At 30.2% G+C, this 23,630-nt stretch overlaps 1 protein-coding gene across 1 annotated transcript; it reads left to right on the top strand.

Annotated features, from left to right (window-relative positions):
• The first annotated feature begins 3,462 nt into the window (after positions 1 to 3,462).
• LOC125066723 (circadian clock-controlled protein daywake-like) lies at positions 3,463 to 21,322 on the top strand. The gene is made up of 5 exons (XM_047674958.1): positions 3,463 to 3,692; positions 14,311 to 14,530; positions 18,314 to 18,444; positions 18,822 to 18,977; positions 21,064 to 21,322. The coding sequence occupies exons 1-5, from the start codon at positions 3,614 to 3,616 to the stop codon at positions 21,225 to 21,227; spliced, it is 750 nt and encodes a 249-aa protein (XP_047530914.1). The 5' UTR covers positions 3,463 to 3,613; the 3' UTR covers positions 21,228 to 21,322.
• Positions 21,323 to 23,630: the final 2,308 nt, after the last annotated feature.

Below are 23,630 nucleotides of genomic sequence, written 5' to 3' on the forward strand. Positions count from 1 at the left end.
ACTAAACTTAGAATTTGCGTGTAGGTATTCCATGATTTATGTATACTAGTGTTCGCTGATTGGTCTAAATTTGAGCTTTATTCATTGCTAATAAAAATGTGACATGTATTGGTTTGAAAGATAGGAAAAATGAGGCTCAGCTGGGCGATACCTTGTCATTGTTGTAATAAAAAACCTTAATGTCATAAAAGCTGTAATAATGTCTGCCTTTCTTTTCCATATAAATTGTGTAAAATTTCATACTCCTCCGTCTGCTTTATTTTTGTATAAAAGAGGAATAACGTTTTCTATTCACTCATAAATATAGATTATAATAAAACTAAAAGTAGAGCACAGAATTGAGTTTACATAAAATAAATGAAAACTAAATAAAGACTGGAACCCATTTGGTGGGGCTTTATGCAAGATTGTCAATCCACTATTCATTCATTGTAGTACATATCAAACAGCTATACTATTGCTAGGGTTTGGTTACAATAATACAATAAACATTAGTCTAATAACAGCGTAAGAATTAGTAAATATAGTACACTATTTCAATAATGACGACACATAATCGCCTTCGAATTTTAAAATACTGAATTTAATTTTTTCTGCTAATAAAACAATATAATAAAACATTATAATGCTTTATTTTATAAAGTTTTAAAAATAATTCTTATCAATATAATGAATCTGGTAATATTTGTATATTGTGCTAGGTTCATTCACCGTATATGTTCATGAGCGTACGAGCTTACAATAAAATATATTAGTGTATTGTAGGTATGTTTTAAGAAGTATGATTACCTATGTCAAGTTCGACCCAGAGCGATCCAGAGCGAATGCTAGAGTAAGTTGGTAGTGAGAGCTGTATGAGAGTAGAACAGTACCACCTTACTACATTCCAGGCTGTTGCTGGCAAGAAGAATCAATAAGGTTTATTTACCCAATCCTACAGGCGACCCGGAACCTCATGATCGGCGTTCATAAAAATTAACATATAAGTGTTACAAGACACAGTTTTAAAGGTTACATAGTCAGGTGAACACTATAATGTTATGTTATAATTTTGGTTTTCCAACCTAACCCAACTAAAAGAGTCGCACATACAAGTAGTTACTTATATTTTAAAGGAAGTATAAGAATGAATATCCTATCCGACTGTATTTTCAATCGCGTGATTTGCTGAAAATGGCGTTTTTACGCTGCAAAATATTATTATTAATATTAATAAGCTTTAATCAATAAAAAAGTGTTACACTTGAGAACCATAAGTATTTAAGACTTGGGAATACCACCAAATAATTTAAAAAAAAAAAAAAAAACTTTTTTTATGACATCGGTACGTGGATCGACCATGAGCCACTTGATGTTAAGTGTTCATCACTAACCATAGACATTAGCGACGTATAAAATTTTAACTATTTCCTGCATAAGCAATGCGCCAATTTAAGAACTGATGTTATGTCCCTTGTACCTGTTGTTATACTGGCTCGCCCACCCTTTAAGCCGAAATACAAAAATAATAAGTATTGCTGCTGGATGGTACCGTTGGTTTCCTGATTTACATAAGACTAAAAATGTTCCTGAACGTTTTATGTTAGTTACGTAGTTTAAGAAAAAAAGTTTTATGTTCCAATCAAAGAAGAAGTAAAAAAAACACACTTTTTTCAAGATTTTCATCTACCATGCGATTTACTAATAAATCAGGTATATTTTGGGCTAAAAATAGTTCTTGATTTATTTATTTATAGCACGACAGTAAAAACTGAACTACATAAATTCTACTTCCAAACGACCGGTAGCAACTTGACCGCCACTCAAAACCTTTTTTTATTCCAAGGAGTCACGTCGATTCAAAGTCAAAATTGTTTATTTTTCTTTATCTTGTGAATAGAAATTATTTGAGTGCTTTAGAAATTCTATAAAAAAAATCATGCTAAAGTCGGTTTTTGGAGATATCAACTTATTCCCTATACGGTTAAGTGATACAGTTACGCGTAAGTTGCTTTTTTTAAATTTAATTATACATGTTGTGTTCATTCAGCATAAATACTTTCATCGATGGAGCATAAAACAAAAAAAAATAAATATTTTAATTTTTAACTTTAATTATATTTTAATCTATACTAAGATGACAACTAATACACGATTAATTAGTTATTTTTTTAAAGAGAGAGATAGCATATGAGTACTATTAAAATTTTGTGTGATATATATTATCTGATAAAAATTGAGTGATATATAGATCTATAAAAATCTTGATATTTTGTTCTATGAGAACCGTATTCAAGATCAATTTTGTATAATTAACGTAATTATTTAAATATTTAAAACATCATAATTGTGTTTTAAATACGTATATAAAACGAACAAAACAATGAAATCGCTTTTTAATTACTTAAAATAAATTGTTTTTAAAAACAAAATCATTTTTAAAATTCGTTTTTAATTCAATCACGAAAATATTACATTTTGGAGGTCAAAGACTTTTATGCTAACGAACCAAGGCCATCATCGTTAAATAAATTAAAGCTTTTATTTCTGCGGTTTAAGATAATTAATGGCATTAAAGTTTTTTTTTTACTTCATTCAAACAAGAAAACATAATTTTATTTTTGACAAGCGCACGGATATGAAAAAATTATACTTGGTGGTACCCAGATCAGTATTGATATCTATCTGATGTGTGGGTGGGGTTTATCCATCTTAGTTTCGTAGTGGTGCATTACTGAAATTTCTTTTGGTGCCAGTGTCTATGACCGACGGTGATCGACCATCTATACCTATATGTTTTTACTAAACGAACATAAGAAATTTAAGTATGTATTTGAGGAAATATATTTGAATCGAATAGACATATAAATACATATAAACATAATAACATAACATTTTATTACATGAAATTATCATAAAATTGGTTACGTGAATTTCATTTTTAATATTTTTAACAAAAATTGTCAAAAAAAAATAAACATATATATATATAGGTACTCATGTGCAATTATATTAAATTAAAGAAAATTTAATATGATTGCAACATAGGTATGCTTACTAAAGCCCTATACCGACCATATGAAAACACAGGTGTAATCTCTATCCCGTACTTTTGACTGTCAATGGGAGATTTTTCTCTTGTGTGATATTTTAACAAAAAAAAAAAAAACAAAATCTATTACCGATTGCGTAAACTTGAACCCAGAAACCTGGAAACTTGTAGCCTTTTAAGTAAGGAGACTAATAAAATATTGTTGCAGCAGTGCATTTTTAATTATCATCTTCAGCAGTGAACGATAAAATTTTAAATACATGCTTACACACAAAAAAATATGATATACCAGCAAATCATTAATAATTTTAATAAATTCAATGATGTACTCTTTTATACATATATTTTACAGTTTTACAGTTTTTTCCAGGGTCGCACGCTTTTGAACAAAAGAGTCATGTTTTATCTCGCCTGTATTTTTTTTATTTTTTATTTCGCGTTAAGGTCCACCTATAACCGGTCGGCTACAATGTCAGATTGAAAGTTTAATATCTATCGGTTAGACGATATATAGCAGTTATTTGCTCCGCGACCGGTGCAGAGGTGAATCCACCGTACACAGACGAGTTAAAATAAACAATCATGATTTTAAGGGAGATCTTCGGTATTGTTTTGTGTATTGTGTTCTGTTTTTGCGGCTTAGGCAATGCGAAACTGGCGCGTAAGTATTTTTTTTTTAATCTTAAATATATAAAGCCCATTATACTTTTTATATTTTCAATAAATAAAAATTAATCATATAATTATAAAGAATAAAGTAATTGATATACGTATACTATGCTTTTATAAAAAATATTGATTAAATTTTCTTAATTTTAGCTAAATATAAATAGTTATATAGATTTATATGAATGATATTTGAGTGGTATATTATGTTAATTTTTTTTTAATTTAAATACAGATTTGAATGATTGGGAATTCCTAATACGGAGTTAAATTATTTTCGATAAACATTATACGATTCAAAATTAATTTTCAATAGACATAAATATGTCTTCAATCAAAACTAAACAACATGTTATATAAATAAATTAAAGAAAGCAATTAGAATAATAATGATTACTGATTTAGTTTTAATAGTAATGACTATTAAATGACTATTAAATACTTCTATAAAATTATAATATGTAATATATTTCATAAATACTTTTTGATAAAAAATTATTATATACTTATTATTATATACTTAGTTGTTCATTCCTAAGATTGATTAAAATGTGCCAACATTAAGTTTGTAAGGGATGATTGATATTTTTTAGAGTGTCAATGTTTTACGCGTGCTATTCATGGTACATGCTGTATATGCCATTCTCGGTGGTAACTATTACGTTCCTCATTTATCCGTTCGCCTACATATTTTATATATAAAAAAAAAGTTGTATAAGACGTTTTAGTACGTTTTTTTTTAAGTTGAGTTTGCGCTAGCAACTGTAATTTCTTTGACAATTGATACCATAAAACCATATTTTTATTATATTATAATCTATGAATATCTTCTCCCCGAAAATATATTCTTTATATTGAGACAAGACGAAAACTTATATCAGAATGCGTAGTTTTAATAAAACTACTATTTTTCAAGTTTCATCTCTAATGTTAGAAATAAATCAAATAAAATATTTTTCGTAGTCAAGTAGGCTCATAAAAAGATTTTTGATGTGTTGAATTAAAAGTAAAGCTACCACCGGTACGGAAACCAGATTCTACCGGCAAAAAACTCAGTCGCTACTCTTGCCTACCATTCCAATTATAGAGTATGTCCATAAAGTAAAATTAAATATACAATACAATACATAGTATAAAACAAAATCGCTTCCCGCTGTCTGTCCCTGTGTATGCTTAGTTCTTTAAAGCTACGCGACAGATTTTGATGCGGTTTTTTTTAATAGATAGAGTGATTCAAGAGGAAGGAAAGTTTATATCTATAAGTCATACATAATAAGTAGAGTAAACACTAATTATTTTAGAGTTTCTAATGTGGTGTTAAATAAACATTTTTTGTGCTTAAATTGCAAATACTAGGGGAACCCTACGAGATAGATCAAAATAATGTATGACAGTATTGTACACCTTAAAAAGGTCTCCAAAAAATGCGATGGTGCGCGAAGCGGTGATGTATATGTCTCTTAGGCACCCACAATAATCATTTTTATCGTTTCCTTTTAACAAGAAAAAATGGCTTATATAAGCGATTTCAAGCAATACAGCATTAATCTTTATCAAATTACGTATTTTAAAAACATTTTACATTTAATATAGGTCAATATGGGCCTTTAAAGCTGTATTTTAAATGAATATTTTGGAAGAAATTTAGGATTTAAAATGCAGGGACATAGCGGTTTGTGTTGTGAACGTTGTTTATAAAGACAGTCTGTAGTATATTTAGTATCGGCGTTGCAGCCAAGCAAAGCCGGGGCGGATTGCTAGTTTATTATATATTCTGTCTAGAAAACAACAAATACTAAGTCCACGCCTTTTATCTTTTGTATAACGTTGTTTTGAGTAATATGCCTTATTTGTCAATGTTTTTTTTTAAGATTCGCTTTAAATTTTAAATATGCCAAGTTAAAAAATAAGTGTGTGATCTTATTATAAAAACGAATATCACGTCCCATGGAAGGATGTATTAACTTTGCGAAGTCGGAGACTAGTTGTTATTAGTTTTTCTTTCCTCCTTTTGACTATACAATGATAGTCACCGTGTCTTTCAAAAAGATTGTGAATATACATAATATTGGTGTATGTATTATAAGGCAACTTATTAAAAACAATCCGAAGAGACTCCAAGCTCCAAGATTATAAATAGACCGGCTTTTTTTATAGGATAAAAACAGTTTCAAGCCATTTTCATCTGTAGAGTTATCCTCAAGCAAAACGCTGGAAGATATAATACTATGAAATTAACCAAAGTATACTAATCGAGCAGTATAAACATCAGTCAGTTGTCCAACCTTTCTAACCGCGTATGCTGCGGAGTTGAGTCTCCCTGTCAGGGACGACAAATGTAAATTCCGCTAAAGTTGTGAGTCTAAAGTGATTCAGAAAAATACTGTAGTATCAGGTACATTTCGGTCACTATTATTTAAAGTTAAGTTTAAATTTATGTTAATTAGTTATAGACACATGTTAAAGATTTTTTGAAAGTTCATCACTGTAGACGGTGAAATTCATAGTGAAAGTTCGTAAGTTTTGAAATACATAGATATGAAAATTGGGATATACCTAGACTTGTTTTATAAGTAAAAAACAACATTACACGGTTGATTTTAAATAAATAAATAAATAAAAACCTATCGAGTGTCGAACACATTACATAGATTTATTAAGAAGACTTATTATAGCTGAACGCGATGATCACAAGAACAACTAGTCAAATTTTAAAATTTATTTACGTGCTGTCCATTTATTAACATAATTATGAAACATTATCCAACAACTATGAGTAATATTAAATTTGTATTTTTTACGATCGGTTCGCGCAAAAACAGCTAAACTATTTATAATCTGGATAGGATATAACTAGCATAAAGATACATTTATCTCCGTAAATTGGTTTACCGAGCTTTATCAATTTATGTTAAGATTATGTTATATATAATTCATAATAACTAATTATCATTAAATAATCGATGAGTAGAGCTTTGTGCAAGCAAGTCTGTGCCGATACCAGTCACTTATCCTATAATATACTACTGCCAAGCAGCAATACTTTGTTTTGTTGTTTCGGTTTGAAGGATGAGTGAGCCAGTGCTACAGGCACAAGGTACATAACATCTCAGTTTCTAAGATTGGTGACCCATTGGCGATATAAAGAATGTTTTTTTTTTTTTACGGCGCCAATGTTAATGGACAGTGCTGCCAATTGATATTTTTATGCCATATATGTGCCATAAACAAACTTCACAGCTATGTTATTAACATAATTTCAATCAGTGATAAAACAAAATATTTGAAAAAATAAAAAGAAGCTTGTCTATTATGTAACAGGTTTTAGATTATAAAAGTAGTACTATAAAATAATAGTTTTAAATCGGAATTTAAAACAACATGATGCTTAAATAATCAACTAAATTACGTCAACATAAAATGTTTGGTTCGTTAATTTCATAACAATATCTCGTTTGCGCAGATAATAACACAAAACCAGTCTGAAGGCTATGTGGCTTGTTTTTAAGCAAATAAAAACGAGTAATAAGGCGTTAATTAAATTAAATGCCGCGAGTATAAGTCCTGGATTAAAATGTTAAATTATAAATTCATTTATCACAAACATAAAAAAGTATGTATACAATTAATTACTAGTTCTCGCCCGCACATTAAAGGGTGTCGTTGGTTTTAAGAGCAGCCTATGTTCTGCCTTGGGTTTTAAGCTTCGTGCTGCACATTCTTTATGCGCGCTGTCCACTCAAACATTCCTCATTTTTATATTTCAACGCCAAACCCACTCGTCTTGAATCTACAAACGTACCAGACAAAACAGATTGGTGTACATAAATATTGTAGAATATCAATCAAAAGCAAGTTTCGATCACATGAAAACTCACTGGTGAATCGGTGGTGGGTTTAACCCACAATCTTTGCTCAAAACACAATAAAAAGGGCTCTGGCCTCCATCGATGTTCCTGCTCTTACTGAGCCTCGTGGAATTAGTCGTGATTATGGTAAGAGACCTGAAATTAGTTCCTTGGGAGCGTGGACGGGCCCTTGTGTGAGACGCTTGATGTGTTGACACGTTGGCCCCGTCTCGTATCCGAGAAACAATGTTAAGAGCTGAAGCCGCTTTGGAGAATGCTGAAGCAAAACAACGATCTAAATATTCGTGTCGAAGTTGAAACACTTGGCCCTTCGAGTAATGGTGCAAAAATCTTAATTAAAAGTATAATACCTCGCCTTATTGCCTCCACTGGTGATAGGAGGGCTGGTTCGTTTGTCAGGATTTGTACAGTAACTATTTTTAATTTATATTTGTATATATTTAAGGACTTGATGTTAATAATTCTTACGATTACTTAATAAAAAACGTATTTTTATATCGTCGATAATGAGTATTAATAAAATCTTAATATTTAATACTACAAACGTCGTTAGCAGCTAACCTTTACTACGAATGCTATGATATTTAAAACAAGGAAATGTTACACGCGAACGCCGGATGACCTTAGATGTAACATACCCATTTAATATATAGCCGGCCAAAAACTTACTCACTTGTGCATGTACTCAAACACATGAATGTGCATCAAAATAGCGTCAAATAAACAAATTAATTATTTCCATATAACCGTAACCGAAAGCCACTTTGACATTATCAATCTATGGTGGAAACTTGTTCCGTATCCGCAAGAGGATAATACGGTACAAACTACACGTACCAGCAGTGGTATTATACTTACACCCACATTGTACATTATGATATAAGTATAACTGTGTATAAACTGATTGTATGATCTCTTTACTCAACATCGGATGAAGTCTTCTATTTATCACGACAAACGCATCCACACACACGTACATATATACACAAAGTGAATGGAGGGAATTTTCTTAAACATGGTATCAACCTAATTTAACAGGGTTTTACTTTCTCGGAATCTTTTATGTATGTATCTATTTGTGCTTTAAGTGGACAGGCAGTGATCCACAAAGATAACAGAATACACAAATTAATAACTTGTATAATATGAATGATTATTATAAAACTATTATTTAATAATTTACCTACGTCATTATTTTATAATTAACATAAACTAGAAATACATTTCGAATAGGGCTTAAATAACATTTCAGTCTGTAACCATAAAAGCCATTAACCATGATGACACTAAGACAAGATAACATTTTTGTGTATTTTTTTAAGGAAGACGTCCATAATAATCTGAAGCAGACGCCAGTCCATCTATTAAAATTGTATGTAGAATGTTTGAACGATTTAACAGTCATAAGCAAGTATTCTACAAAAAGTACACGTTTTCCCTAAAGATAAATTGATACAGATATAAGAAAAATTTGTATTGAAATTTTAATTTTGATCAAATGTTATGTAAAACATTTGATCAAAATCCCTACCCCTTCCTTTTTGCAACATTTATACTCTGCTGTCTATTGGTAACATAATCTGACACTGAAAGATTATTTCAAATAGGACTAGTAGTTCCAAGGAATAGCACAATTCAACCAAAAGACATGCCCTTCAGCTTTATAATATTAGTATAGATTGTCAGAAATACGGAACCTACATGAGGATATTTTTTTTACCAATTATTTTTGAATTAAAAATACATGCATAACCTTTTGATTTAACACCTCAAAACAACTCAAAATGTCTAAATAAATGAAATGTCAAAATGATTATGTCATGATTTTTCAATGGCATGTCCTTCAGTGGATTTTTATGACAAAAGTGCTATATACTCCTATGTGTTAAAAATATTTATTTGCGCAATTATTGTAATATGAATATTATAAACATTTCTGATTTCAGAAAGCCATTCGTGTTGCTATAGTAATTAATCAAGATTTTTCCCAAATAAAATAAAAATAAAATATCTGTTATCGATATAATGTAAGTGTTTTGAACGAATGATAAAAATGTATTCCGTGTATTAAATAAATGTATGTTAGAATTAGTTAAAGTAGATTAAATTGTGACTTTTATTGGCTTATATTTTATTTATTTTTCATTATTCGAGGTGTACATAATTAAAATATCTAGATTCATGCAACTACACTATTACACTACACTCAAATATCAAGCAAGCTCAAACTCAAATTCCTTTATTCAATATAGAAGCATTATACTTACTTATCGATAGTCAAATTAAACACTACCACCGGTTCGGAAAAGGAAACACCCTGACCTGAGAAGAACCGGCGAAAGAAACTCAGCGGGTCTTTTTTTTGTCAATCTAATTAAGTACATATGTATATTGTTGGTATGAATAGAAATAGCCAGGAGGCGATCGTTTCATTCCCAAGGTGTGCTATCAATCATAAACTCACTAATTGTATAGTACCCTTTCGCACATAAGCGTTCCTTAACATTTTTTTTAATTTGGCAACAGAAGCATTTTAAACGCTTTCTGGGATGTCGTATACATCGCCCCACAAAAGAGATATTGACTCTATGCAGTCGAGTAACAGGAGTAACAAGTTTGTGTTTGTTCCTTGTACCAATGCTATGAGAATCATATTTTCTCATAAAATCATTAATATTTTTCCGCACATACAAAACATTACAGAATATATATTGAGAAGCAACAGTTAATATCTTGATATCTTTAAATTTATACCTTAATGATTCTTTGGCTCCTAGCATATAGATTGCGCGAATAGCCCTTTTCTGCAGCAAAAATATAGTATGGATAGCGGCTGCGTTACCCCAAAGCAAAGTCAAATCAGTAGTTAATCCATATATAGACTTCGTCCTAACCTGCATACGTATAACATACATATAACCTTGTTCAATGCAAAGACAAGGCCCATCATAAATGTTAGCTACGGAAGTTATCGTGACCGTTATTTCACTCAAGGCTAATAGTGATTTTGGTATTATGAATTATACTTCTCGACTATTTTAATTTTTAAGGTCAAATATCTTTTATTACTTTAATATTATACCGTCAAAATGGGGTAGTTAAGCCACGAAGTAGTACTGATGGATGCCACAGACCCGGAAGTCCTGGGTTCAGCTTTGTTAAAGGTTGAATCCCCAAAAAGTTGTTGGGTTTTTCTGTAGAGAATACTCAATAGTAGCCCAGTGTTTGGATATTGGCTGTGATTTAATCACTCATGCCTCGGAAACTACGGAAAGTCTGCGCTTTCCAATGAGAGTAAGGGATTGAGAGTTCAACTGTAAGGGTGCCCATGTACATAGTGTGCATTGTGAACTAAAATAGCCGCAATGGCCAAACTAGGTTAACACTATATATAAAAATGTGGAACCTGGAGTATTGAGATAGAAAAACGTCCCGTATCAACCCGTAGATATCAGTAAAAATGGACATTAATACTTACAGCGTGGAGTGACTCCACCACCCATGCTTGCTGGAATCCAACGCAACTGGCAAACTATTTCCAAAGGGGGTAGGCATCAATGACCCGTATGCAGAGTCTTCCAATATTTTGTTCCTCGCTGATATATAAAAAAAAGAATTCCCGCAAAAGAAATTACAATCACTATGTATACTATAAAAATATTAAATACTGATAAATTACTTTATAATACCAAAAAAACAAAAACTTAGCTAGAATAAAAATATAAATGATTTGTTGAAGATCTTCTTAGCTTCTAGTCTGTGCTTTATCAACGTAGAGATAACTATGAGAGGTCAACAAGATGTAAGAGCTGCTAAAATGAAACGAATAAGTACTTAAGATTAAGATTTAAATTTTCATACTTCGTTTAATGTTTGATACTTGAAAATATTTTATTTGATTTTACATCAATACTTATTATAAATGCGAAAGTAACTCTGTCTGTCACCTCATCCGCTGAAGCGATTTATATGATATTTGGTATAGTGATAGTTTGACGAAGGCTACTTTTTTTAATTCACTCCTTGAGGGTGTAGAAATTAAACATTTAAACATAAACATTTCGCGCGGTTTCGGTTGGTTTTATATACGACATTTTTTTTGTTACTGCCTAAAAAAATCATATATAAACTCTTCTGCTAAGACTTAAATTAGGTCATTTATAAATAGTATTTATGATTAAAACATTGATCTGAACAACTTGACATTTTACTAAATTAATGCTATTCGTGTTTAGAGTCGTAGAATTTTATTACGTAACGTGTTAATTTACACACATAATGGACAATGTCAACAATAAATTTTGTCAACAAAAACAACAAATGACTACATATAAACGATTATGTATTTAAAAGGTCACAAGTAACTGTATGTGATGAACAATATTTGTAATAATTTTATAGTAATTAAATATCATAAAGGTATAAAATAACCTGTAGTATATTATACACATATACATAATGCACGAAGAGCAGAGGCCGACTATGTACCAGATGGGCAGATGAAATAGTTGAGACGGCAGGTAAAATCACAGCCATAGACAGAGAAAAATTATATACCTTGGAGGAGGCTTTTTACCCGTAAGGGAGTCCGTACAAAATATCTAACCTAATATTATATACCTTTTTATACAGATAATTTTGTTACTTAATTCTTATTTAATTCGTTTCTTTCTCGTTCTTAAAATTGTATATTACTAAATGTACAGAAATAATAAAGCAAATAAAGGAAATTTCAATGAAACTGTTGCAGGTTCGAACCCACGCTCTTTGCTTAAAATCTGTATGTTCTAACTAGTCTATCTTCGTTGTACAGCTAATAAATGTCAATATCAAATACGGTGATTAAATACTAATCCATATTATACTTAAAAATATAACAGCCAGTAAGTGCAAGTTAGAATGTTTTTAAAATTAAAAGTTATAAAAACTATGCTATGCTAGTTTCTAGCTTATTCCTTTTAAAACACCGGTTGACGGATATACGTGTGGCAGACTTTGACCATGATGTTTTTCTTAACGCCAAACACGAAATGAACGATAAACGCAAATTAGCAAATGAAATTTCTGAGGTGCTTGCCGAGGTTTGAACCCGCAATCATCAGTCAAAGTTTAGGTACTCTAACCATAACAATCGATAGACAACAAAATCAACTTTGTTTATCAATCAATTAGTCTTTATTTACATAACAATAAGACATATATTGGCTTGATAGCTATTTAATTATCTTTGTTTACTCTGCTGAGGATCTGAAATGCAATTACAGGGAATTGCACGAAGCGCCGTCCACAAACCCGAAGATTTTCTCGTATCATGAACAATATATGGCGCGGCTTACACGAGATTGCATATTATAATTAATATTCTGTACTGTAATCCGTTTAACAGGCTTTTAATAAAGTCCACTTATGATAATCAACTTATCTCACAATTAAAACCTTAAATGGCTTAATTTGAAACCTTGCATCGAACCATATCAAGACAGCCTTGCATTACTGAATCAAAATGGCATCGAGACGGTAGTTATTGGAAGAGAACAACCTCAGCTTGTACTAGAGGAATCGTATAAATAGTTTGGAAAACATCGTGAGTAAATCTGCACGTATCGAAATATATTTTAATGTAAACGTGGTTGAGCAGCGCGGTTAATTGAACTCCGAATAATTTTCCGTATAAGATGAAAAGGTATTTGCCCAGAATTGGTGCTTTTAATATAGATTTAATTTAGTATATCATTACCATCCTTTAAATTACTCTCAGAATATTTATATTAAATTATAAACATATATTGGAACATATACCATCACGCTAATCCACTGCGGATTACTGGATACACACGTGGCACAATTTCATTACTTTTAGGCTTCCTTACGATGTTTTCTTTCACGGTGAACACAAGATTAATTAAAAATTCAAATTATGCACTTGAATATTTAGTATTACTTGATCAAATTAGAAATAGACCTAAATTAAAATCTTCGTAGTCTATCAATTGGAATGTAACGTATTGTTAAAATAAAATAATAGGATTTTCAATTTTATGTTAGGCCTGAATCTCAAACTAGCTTAGTTGTATGTTGGGAATCAGTTACTTACCAAAACTTTACGAAATCATTATATTTTTTTATAATTAACGTAGAATAGACAACAAAAACAAAATATTAATATAAATATTAATTACAAAATTAAATTAAACCTCTTTTTTATCTTATTTCGTAATACATTTTTTTCAAAATATTAGTTTATCTTGAAATTAAAAAAAAAATCAATTAAAAAAATATTGACATTACATATCAAATGTACACGCACTAATTGAAACCGTTTCTTCAATTCAAACGAATAAAATGCAATTAACACTTAACTGACGAAAACATAACAAACATTATAGTTCAAATAAAACATACCTTGTACCGTCATCGTACTGTTTACAAAGTTCATTGCTATATTTGCAAAGTATCATAAAAAAATTTAATTCTTAGGCATAACTATTGTTACCTTGAAATATAAAATAAAATGGTTTTATTTTTATCTCGTCAAATACTAGATAACGCATTTTTCTAGTTAAGTCACATTCTTTATTCTTATTTCATCTTTATCTCATAATAGTCGAAAATACGTACATTCATACTTAGTGAACACATCAAGATGATCAGTCGATGTTTAGTTGTTACCATAGTTTGTAATAGAAATATTTTCCGGTAAATTTTGACCCTATATTTCTAATACGACAAATATTTTAATTGCAGCGGACTTCATACATCCCTGCAACGCAACCACAAGAGAATGTTTGGTGAAATCAACACAAGATGCGATCCCTGAATTTGTGAAGGGCATTCCACATCTCGGCGTTCCATCTTTAGACCCCTTTGTTATCGAGAAACTTTCGATACCTCTAAACGGTCTCAAAGTGACGTTCTATCAAGGAAAAGTTACGGGCTTCAGGAAGTGCATCGTTGACAATGTTATGTAAGTTTTTTTTTGCTTCATAACATAACAAGAATATACACTGAAGGTCTAATCCTATTTCCTCACTATCATAATCTGAGAAAGAATACGCTCTTCAATAGCTTGACGTGCTTTTGGTGGTACATAGCCAACATCCACAGCCCAGGCCTGCTAATGAAAATTTCTTCCTGAAACGAGCCACGATTTGAACCCAAGACATAAAAAATTACAGCCATAAGCATTGCATAAGATTCCATAAGCTAACAATTAAACCAACGAAGTCACGTCTCCTTTTAAGTTATGTTGTAAACATTCAAATACAATAGAATTACATTTTAAATTACGGTTGTATAATTCAGCATAATCATAAAATCATAGATAGAATACCTACCCTGCATGTTTATACGCTTTCAAGTTACCGATTGAAGTTAATCAGTCGCCGGTCAAATTTTGATGGATTGACACAGTTGGTCACGTTGGCTGATTACCAGCCTTAATCGAACGTGACAAATTGCACCATAAAAATGCGGACATTTCAGATATCACTGTCAAACTATTCGTCTCAAATAAAATACACTGTCAACTAAATACGATTCAATTTACACGTCATGAATGGAAATGATTGAAAACTCAATTCCACGCTTTCTTATTATTTACTTATTCTTCTGTTTTGTAAAAGGTTTTATCTCTGAATGTTATTTTAACATAATAATATAACATATAGTATTTTGGTATTTAAGGAATTTTTATTTTTTATTTAAACAATTCGCAATAAATTATTAACGATGAATTTGTCTACAAAATGAAAAGGAATACTGTAATTAAATCGGACAACTCTCTCAACTCGAATTCAAGACTTCGTTATTTAAGCTTCGAGATATAATTGTGATCAGGTTTTAATATATTATGTATAGATCTGTTAATTGGAACTACACTTTATTTCTCGACTAACTAGAAAAGCTGTTTATATTTAATATCAAACTAGCGATTTAATTATCTTTTCATTCAGTATACTACGAAAGTACTCTCGATTCATTGATTACATACATATATCGTTCGAAAGATACGTTGTCTCGGATCTAGCAAAAAAAATATTGTTTGAATTCCTTTGTTTTATTTATTTGACATGATTTTGTTGTCATTTCTAGTTGTAACAATTAAAATGTCAAATGTGATATCAAAATTAATGTCAAACGTGGTCACGAATACATATACAGATTTTTTATTATCATTATCATTATTATTATTCAAAACTATAGAATACGTTTAACCAGAACAAAAATGTTTTCATTTGATAAACAATTTATACTATCGTCATTATAACCAAAATCTCAATACAAATTTCATCTACATAAGCAAATATCTTTATTTTTTATATATTTTGTTTTTTATATTTAAAAAATAATAATTATATATAAAAATGCTTGTTGCTATATCAGTTTAATATTAATAGACATTAACACCATTTCACTAATATGAAATTGTATATAAAAAAAATATGTATTTTTTATAGAGATGGTTTTATTTATACTATCCACTCTATTGTAACTCGCCACTAGATGGCGCTTTGGCACATCTTTTATAGGTTTTAACCTCGGTTCAAGCAAACGCCATGACAGTTGCAATACATTTGAGCACTAAGATTATTTTAGCGCAAGTCTCCAATAATAGTTTAACAACAAATTTAAAAAGATATTTAAAAAGATATACGCATGCCGACCATTAGCTGGTCATAAATAAAATAATTTACTGTAGCTCATTAGGTTATAAACAACATTTGTTAAATTTGTTTTTAATGTACATTAAAAGTCATCAATCAATTTTAATAGATTATTATCGAGTTTAGATTGGTGATTTATTATCGCAATTATATTACTATTCTCGATAGATATTTCTTTATTGTAATTTATTATTTTAAATTGATTAAACCATCGCATAAATTATGATCTTATTAAAATTCTTATTCGATGCGATGACTTGTCTCTGCGGCAAATTTTACATGGGCAAGCACAGGTACTTCTCTCATGATGCCATGACACGATTGGACAGAATAAGATCGAGGATATAGGTACGTAGTTTCCGAGGATGTGCAAAGCTGCACACCAAGGACGTTATGGATATGTTATTTTGGATTTGAATATGGATTACGGATATGTGAATAATATTTTTACTGCGTCAGATAAGGTTACGGATACAAAATTATTTCGGATAATCCCATTGTTTCGGATTATTTTAATTACGAATATTCTATTATTTAAAATTGTGAAAAAAAAATGGTAACAGTTTGACTTTATTTGTATACAATTTTTTGGTATTAGGTATTACAATAGCCTTAAAAACAAATTTAGCTACTCTTTTTAAATATACAAATAAGCAATAAATATATCATAAACATTTTCTTTATAGGATTCGGTAACGGTTTCGGATAGATTTTTATTTCGGTTACCGTTACGGAGCTCTATAACATGCTGCGATTGTCCTAACTTTAGGCTACGATTGAATTGCAATAATCGAACTCGGGATCCACAGCTTTATACAAGCAAGCAAGATACTGAAACAAAGATTAGTATGTAAAAATAATTTAAAACTTTAACGCCTATTTTTAACAATATCTTATTAATAAATGAAGTGTATAAGTTGAAATACAATAACATAGTTATTTGATGAGTATTTCAATTATGTTTTATTATAATTATAATTTAATGAGTTTCTAAGATCAGATCTATTAAAGCATTGTCTTCGAACTTATACCTGTAATAACATAATTACGTATTAATTCGAGCAGGTAAGTAAATATGTTTACATATTTATAGAGCTACCACGTTTTATAATAATTGTACGTTACTGCATAACTATGTAACCGTACTTGACCTTAGTAAGGTAATAAGCAATCACGCTTTATTATGCGAAAACTGGTTTTGGCTCAAGTTTAAAAATATAAGTTTGTATCGTTTCGATTGGATTTATATTCATTTGAATGTTTTGTTTTTTTTTTTTTTTAATTTGTTTTTCTAGATTAATCCAAAGATAATTTTCTTATAAAATTTAAAATGTCCTCAACATTTTGAATGATTGCTTATTACCTCACTAAGGTCAAGTACGGTTACATAGTTATGCAGTAACGTACAATTGATATAAAATGTTGATATATATACATATATTTTTATACAGAATAAACTTTAATGTACCACTCTTGGAAATGTATTGCAAACATATATATTTTGTGTACCATTTGTATTCAAATTATCTTAAATTTCGAAAGCTTTTCAAATCTCTGGTAATTCTTTGGTACACCTAATATGTTATGTGAGTGAGGAAATTGAAAAGTCACAAATATGAGCACTATAATATTTCCTGTGCAGTTGGCTATTCACCCTTGATAGTAACGTGATCATTTAATTTCAACGTATGACATTTAAGATTCTCATAAAAGATTTTAATTAGGTATCAAATAACTCGTGATTTATAATAAAAGTAACGTAAACTTTTTTTGAGCCGAGATTGCCAAGTGCTTAGAATGCGTACATGTTAACCTATGATTACGGGTACAAACCAAGGCAAGAACCACTGATTTTTCGCATAATTTATGTTTATAATTCATCTCGTGCTACGCGGTGAAGAAAAAATGTCTAATTTTAACAAAATTCAGCGACATGTAAATCCACCAGCTCGCATTGGAGCAACTTGGTGGAATACGCTTCTAACCCTTTCTTCAATGGAAGAGGAGGTCTCAGCTTAGCCGTGGGAAATTTACAGACTGTTACTATTATATGTTATATTATATACATTTTATATAATTTTCAGATCAGAATTGGAGAAAAGACATTTCGTATTGGAGTTCCACTGTAACTTAACCATCAAAGGACAATATGATGCCGTCGGAAAAATCTTACTTTTCCCAATCAACGGAGAAGGTGACGCTAAAGTAAAATTAGGTGAGATTTTATATTTTTAATAAATTTAGAAAACTCGAAGCAAATAACAATTTTATCTGAAATCTGTTCTTATCTTAAACATTAAAAAAACAAACTATATTGGGTATCAGGAGTCAAAAATTTTCCACTTTTACTTTCAGAAGGATCATCTTCATTGAAATTTACACGAAACCAATCTTAAAGTATCTCTTAATAAACAAAGTATCATCAAAATCAGTTGACAATAACAAACAAAATCAAAAACAAATATATACCATAAAAAAAAAAACATAAAAAAAAAGTAAAAAACAATCACTTTACGCAACGGAGTGAAATTTGAATTAAATTGGCTAAATAATATTTTTAATTAACTTTATTTCAATTTTAATTAATTCCAGTAAACCTCAGAATGAAAGTTGACATCAACACAAAGTATATCAAAGATGAACAAGGAGTCAATCACTTCGCCCTTAAAAACTACAAATACTCATTTGACTACGGAGATCGTGTCATGTTCGACCTAAAAAATCTCTTTAAAGAAAGTCAAGAATTAAGTAAGTATACATTTTTAAATAATACTATTATTTAAGACCTTTTTCAAATATGTTTCATGTTTATAAGCTTAGAAAAAATATAGCAAAATATAATCCTCCTGAATGATTTTCGGCCACGGCCTCAAAAGCTAACCGTGTGCGGAAATATTATTGTGTAATTTTGTGATTCGTTTACCCTCATAATCCAGAAGGACGGCATTACATGGCACGCGAGTTTATCAGTGGTAGTTTCCCAATTCAGGGTTTTAGTGAATCCTTTGACCGAAAAACTAAACTTTTAGCCCGACCTGAGATTTAAACACATAACCTTAAGCAATCTTTTGTCTAATAGGTAACTAGACCTTATGATATTTCAAGTATTAAAATATATTTTATATCACTACATTGTATAAAACAAATTTACTTCCCGCTGTCTCTCTGTCCTTATGAATGCTTAGGTCTTTAAAACTACGAAACGGATTTTAATGCGTTTACGTTAAGTTGTATTAATTTTTAATACGTAGTGTAATTCAAGGTGATTATATGCACAATACATGCATTATATACTGGAGAAACACTGATTATTTAAGAGGTTTTATATGTGATGTCGTAAATAAACACATTTTTTGCGCTCACATTGCAAACGCTCGCTAAACCCTACGAGATAGATCAAAATCATGTACTACAGTATTGTGCACCATAAAAAGGTCTACAAAAAAGTCTACGTTGGTATATATCTATCTCTTAAGAACAACCCATAATAACCACTGTTATCCTTTACTTTTTACGCGAAACAATGGCTTATTTACGAAGTGATTTGAAGCAATACAGCATTTATCTTGATCCAATTTAGTAACTTAAACTTAACTACATTGTGCATTTAATATAGATAAATATGGCCCTTTACAGCATGTAATTTAAATTAACATTTTCGAAGATATTACAGATTTAAAATGCAATGACAAAAAAGTGCAACTGTGAACGTTATATATAAAGACATTCTTTTGTATATTTAGTATCAGCATTGCACCCGTGCGAAGCCGGCGAAGGGGCGAGTTGCTAGTATTTTATAAAGGAAATGAATTAATTGACACGTATTTCTTACAAAAGACCTTATCAAACTAAAGACAACGAGGCGTAAGAATATTTTGTTACATAATTTGTGCGACCAAAATCCAATGTCTGAAGGAATTTTGTTCCTTTATTGTATCTCGAGAAAAATTGGAGGAAAGATTTTTTAAAGAGTAAGGCTCTTTTGTGTCGAATATCTTCATTAATATTTTAATAAACGTTCTATATTCGTCTAGAAAATTGCGCAAAAATATATATTCAAACCGGCTTATAACGGATAACCGTGAATGCGTTGCATAATCAATAGTATCAACCGTTGATTGACCTCAGATATTATACATACAAGGATATTACATGACAAGTGATCATAATACATTTATTTTTGAATTAAACATTGATATTTTATTATATTGCATACAAATAACTCTTTTATATAAATTCTATTGAATTTATTAGGCAATCTAGGTAGATTACTTATAATCTAAGATCCGAACTCAAAACGACCTTAACCGAGCTAATAATAGAATGAAACATATTTTATAACAAATTTAGTATATTAGAAAATATGTCAAGAATGGGTTTTCTAAAAAATTCTGGACAGACTATTTTTAATTTATTATTTTTAAAATATGATTTTTAATTAAATGTTGCAACATCGAGATAATAAGATTTTTTTACACTGACTCGACGTATCAAACGTGTAGAATGTGCAGCCGTTGGGTTGCCTATTCCTTGCCTGGACAAACATATCGGTTGTTAGGTATAAGCGAGTTTTTTGATGCGAGTTAAAATCGTCAAGCGTCATATCAAGTAAATTTATTTTTTGCTATCCAGAACAAAATAGGCTAAGAAAATAAAAATGTTTCAAGCTATGATTGAAAGTGGCAATACATTAAATGGACCAATAACATGTCAGAACGTTGAAAAACATACACTCATCGGGGAAGCCTACTTAACCGGTGGACTTAAATCAATGAAATACTAATTTTAATTTATATAAATTTAGTAATAGTAATAATATGTTATCTTTTTTCAGGTGAAACAGTTTTAAAGTTCTTAAATGAAAATTGGAAGACGGTAGCAGAAGAATTCGGGAAGCCTATAGTTGATTATTCTGTTGATTTAGCGATACGTACGATTGAAAAGTTCTTCCTAGTTGTTCCGTACGAAGAACTCATAAACGTGCCTTTACCAAAATAATTTAAGACACCTTATTTTGTTATAATATATAGTCTATGAGAAATATTTATATAATTTAGAACTAAAATATAAGTTTAGTCTACTTGGTTTTGTAACAAATAAAATGTGCAATAAATAGGAACACCATAAACCCATCACTCGCAGTTTTTTTTATCACTGTTTTTTGATAGATTTTTTCTACTAATTAAAATATATTAAGCGAAAATGTAATTTACCAAAATTAAAAAAAAAAACATTCATTTTGAATATATTTATGCCTTCGATATAGTGTGCTAGATTTCATATACCCAGTCCCGTAAATGTGTCCGAAATTTCACTTGAATTTGTTGGACTACGAGCAATTTAATAATTCGTTGGAAGATTTAACACATATGCACTAATAAACGAAATTAGGATTTGTCTCCTCTGCTCTTGGTTTACTTTGAGAAATTATTTTGATGATATAAGTCTGTCTGCGAGTTAATAAGCGTAAAAGGAAAGGTTTGTTATTTTGCATTGGAAGCCTTGATGCAGCTCTGCCACTTGATTCACTAAACAGGTAAATGTAGGGCGATTAAATTGATTTAAGATTTCTCGTGACCGTGTCTCGAATTTGTATATATATTTTTTAAATATGTTATTTTATATATAATTTATTTTTTCAATTTAAATCATCTTGAGTACGTAAAAGAAATGTATATTTTCAGACAAATAAATCTGTTAATAAATTATATTTATTAAAAACTAGAACGATATATTGATTGCGAGTTGCTTTATCGAAAAATATAAAAAAAAAACATCTTCAATCTTCAATACACACTTTGAAATATCGTTGAAATTTTTTAACGTTTTTTACGCATTACTCTTTGGAGAAAAAGCATAGAGGTTGTATGACTAGATATGTCCTTTGCCCTTCTACCATTGGACAACTAGGCGTCGTAAGTGCTTGTCCGAGATGAGATCGAGCTGATGGAGACAGAGGTGGATAGTGTAACTTAGTGATAGCGATTTCATTGTGGGCAATTTTGGTTTTATTAGAAGACTTCCAAAAATGTAGTATATAAGAGTGTTTTTTCTTAAGTTGCTTATATGTAGCCAACATATTAAGCTATTCGATAATTTACCAGTACTCGATTAGGGTCGACAACATTGGAATTCGCTACTGATGTCGCGGCCAACAAGTTCATGCATTAGTTAAATCGTATACTACTCGTAAAAGAAGGCATAAACATTTCGGCAACAATTTTAGTTTGTAATAGTTTATTGTAATTCGTATGAGTTAATACATTACATACATACATTGTTTTGCTCGGATTTATTATTTGGCCTTATAATTGATAACAACGAGTACTGAGTCTAAAGGCATATCAAGAAGGCATAAGAAGTCCATCAAGATATCAGAAGACGGCACGTCCGAATGTCAGCCCTCGGCTTTGAACATTACCGTTCATATTACACACAAATTACATAAATAATTATAAGTTATTGTAGCGATAAAGATAAAAAGTTTTATACACCATATTTATATCCTTACAGAGAGTAGAATATTGAAGACTTTTTTGTTCAGAATAAAATACGTTTAGTCATCAGAAATGAATGCAATGTAAGTTCATTCCTGGGCAAAAACAGTGCTACCGCATAACCATTTAACCAATATGTCTTGTTCAAATAATCATCAGTCACAGTAAGACAAGATCTAGACACGCCTTTTCCGAGTCGCTGCCTATTATACAGAAACTCGACATATTGCGTTGACTTTTTACTTCAACATAATTTATTATTACGCTTAAGTGTTATTATTACACTTATATACATTAATATTTGAAGAGACCAAGAGTTTTTCGTTTGTCTAGATTATAAGACCACAGACCGAAATGTTCTGGTTTCAAACCTAATAAAAAAAGGGGATTTATTGAAAATACTCAATAGTCGGAGGTTGGAAGTTAGCAGACTTCTTGGGCCGTCAAACAGTATTTCTGGTCATACAGGGTTTGAGGTTATTAGAGTAGGGGATTAGATAATGCTTTTATGTTTTGGAATACATTTGTGTACTTAAATGTCATGCGTAGATTCCTTGAGTATGAGCGCCGCGACTGAAATATATCATATATATAGATCATCATTTTGTATGTTGTGTAGATTTGTTTAGTTTAATAACGAAACGTTTATACGAGACCCAGTTTCACTTTTAAGGATATAAAATCAGCTGTGCTCAAATTTTCTAGTACATATTATAAAATATTAAAATTAATTCAACAAATATAAAATATTTGTTTTAAGTACCAATAAATATCATATATTTTTTCGACGTTCACGTCTTCATTATATTTTTTAGACGAGAGTGCACACGACATTCGAAAATATATGTCCTATATACCACAAGTCGAATGTCGCCTACATCATTATCTCTGAAAATATATTCGC

The sequence above is a fragment of the Vanessa atalanta genome, chromosome 10 (genome assembly GCF_905147765.1).
Source record: "Vanessa atalanta chromosome 10, ilVanAtal1.2, whole genome shotgun sequence".
NCBI classification, from domain to species: domain Eukaryota; kingdom Metazoa; phylum Arthropoda; class Insecta; order Lepidoptera; family Nymphalidae; genus Vanessa; species Vanessa atalanta.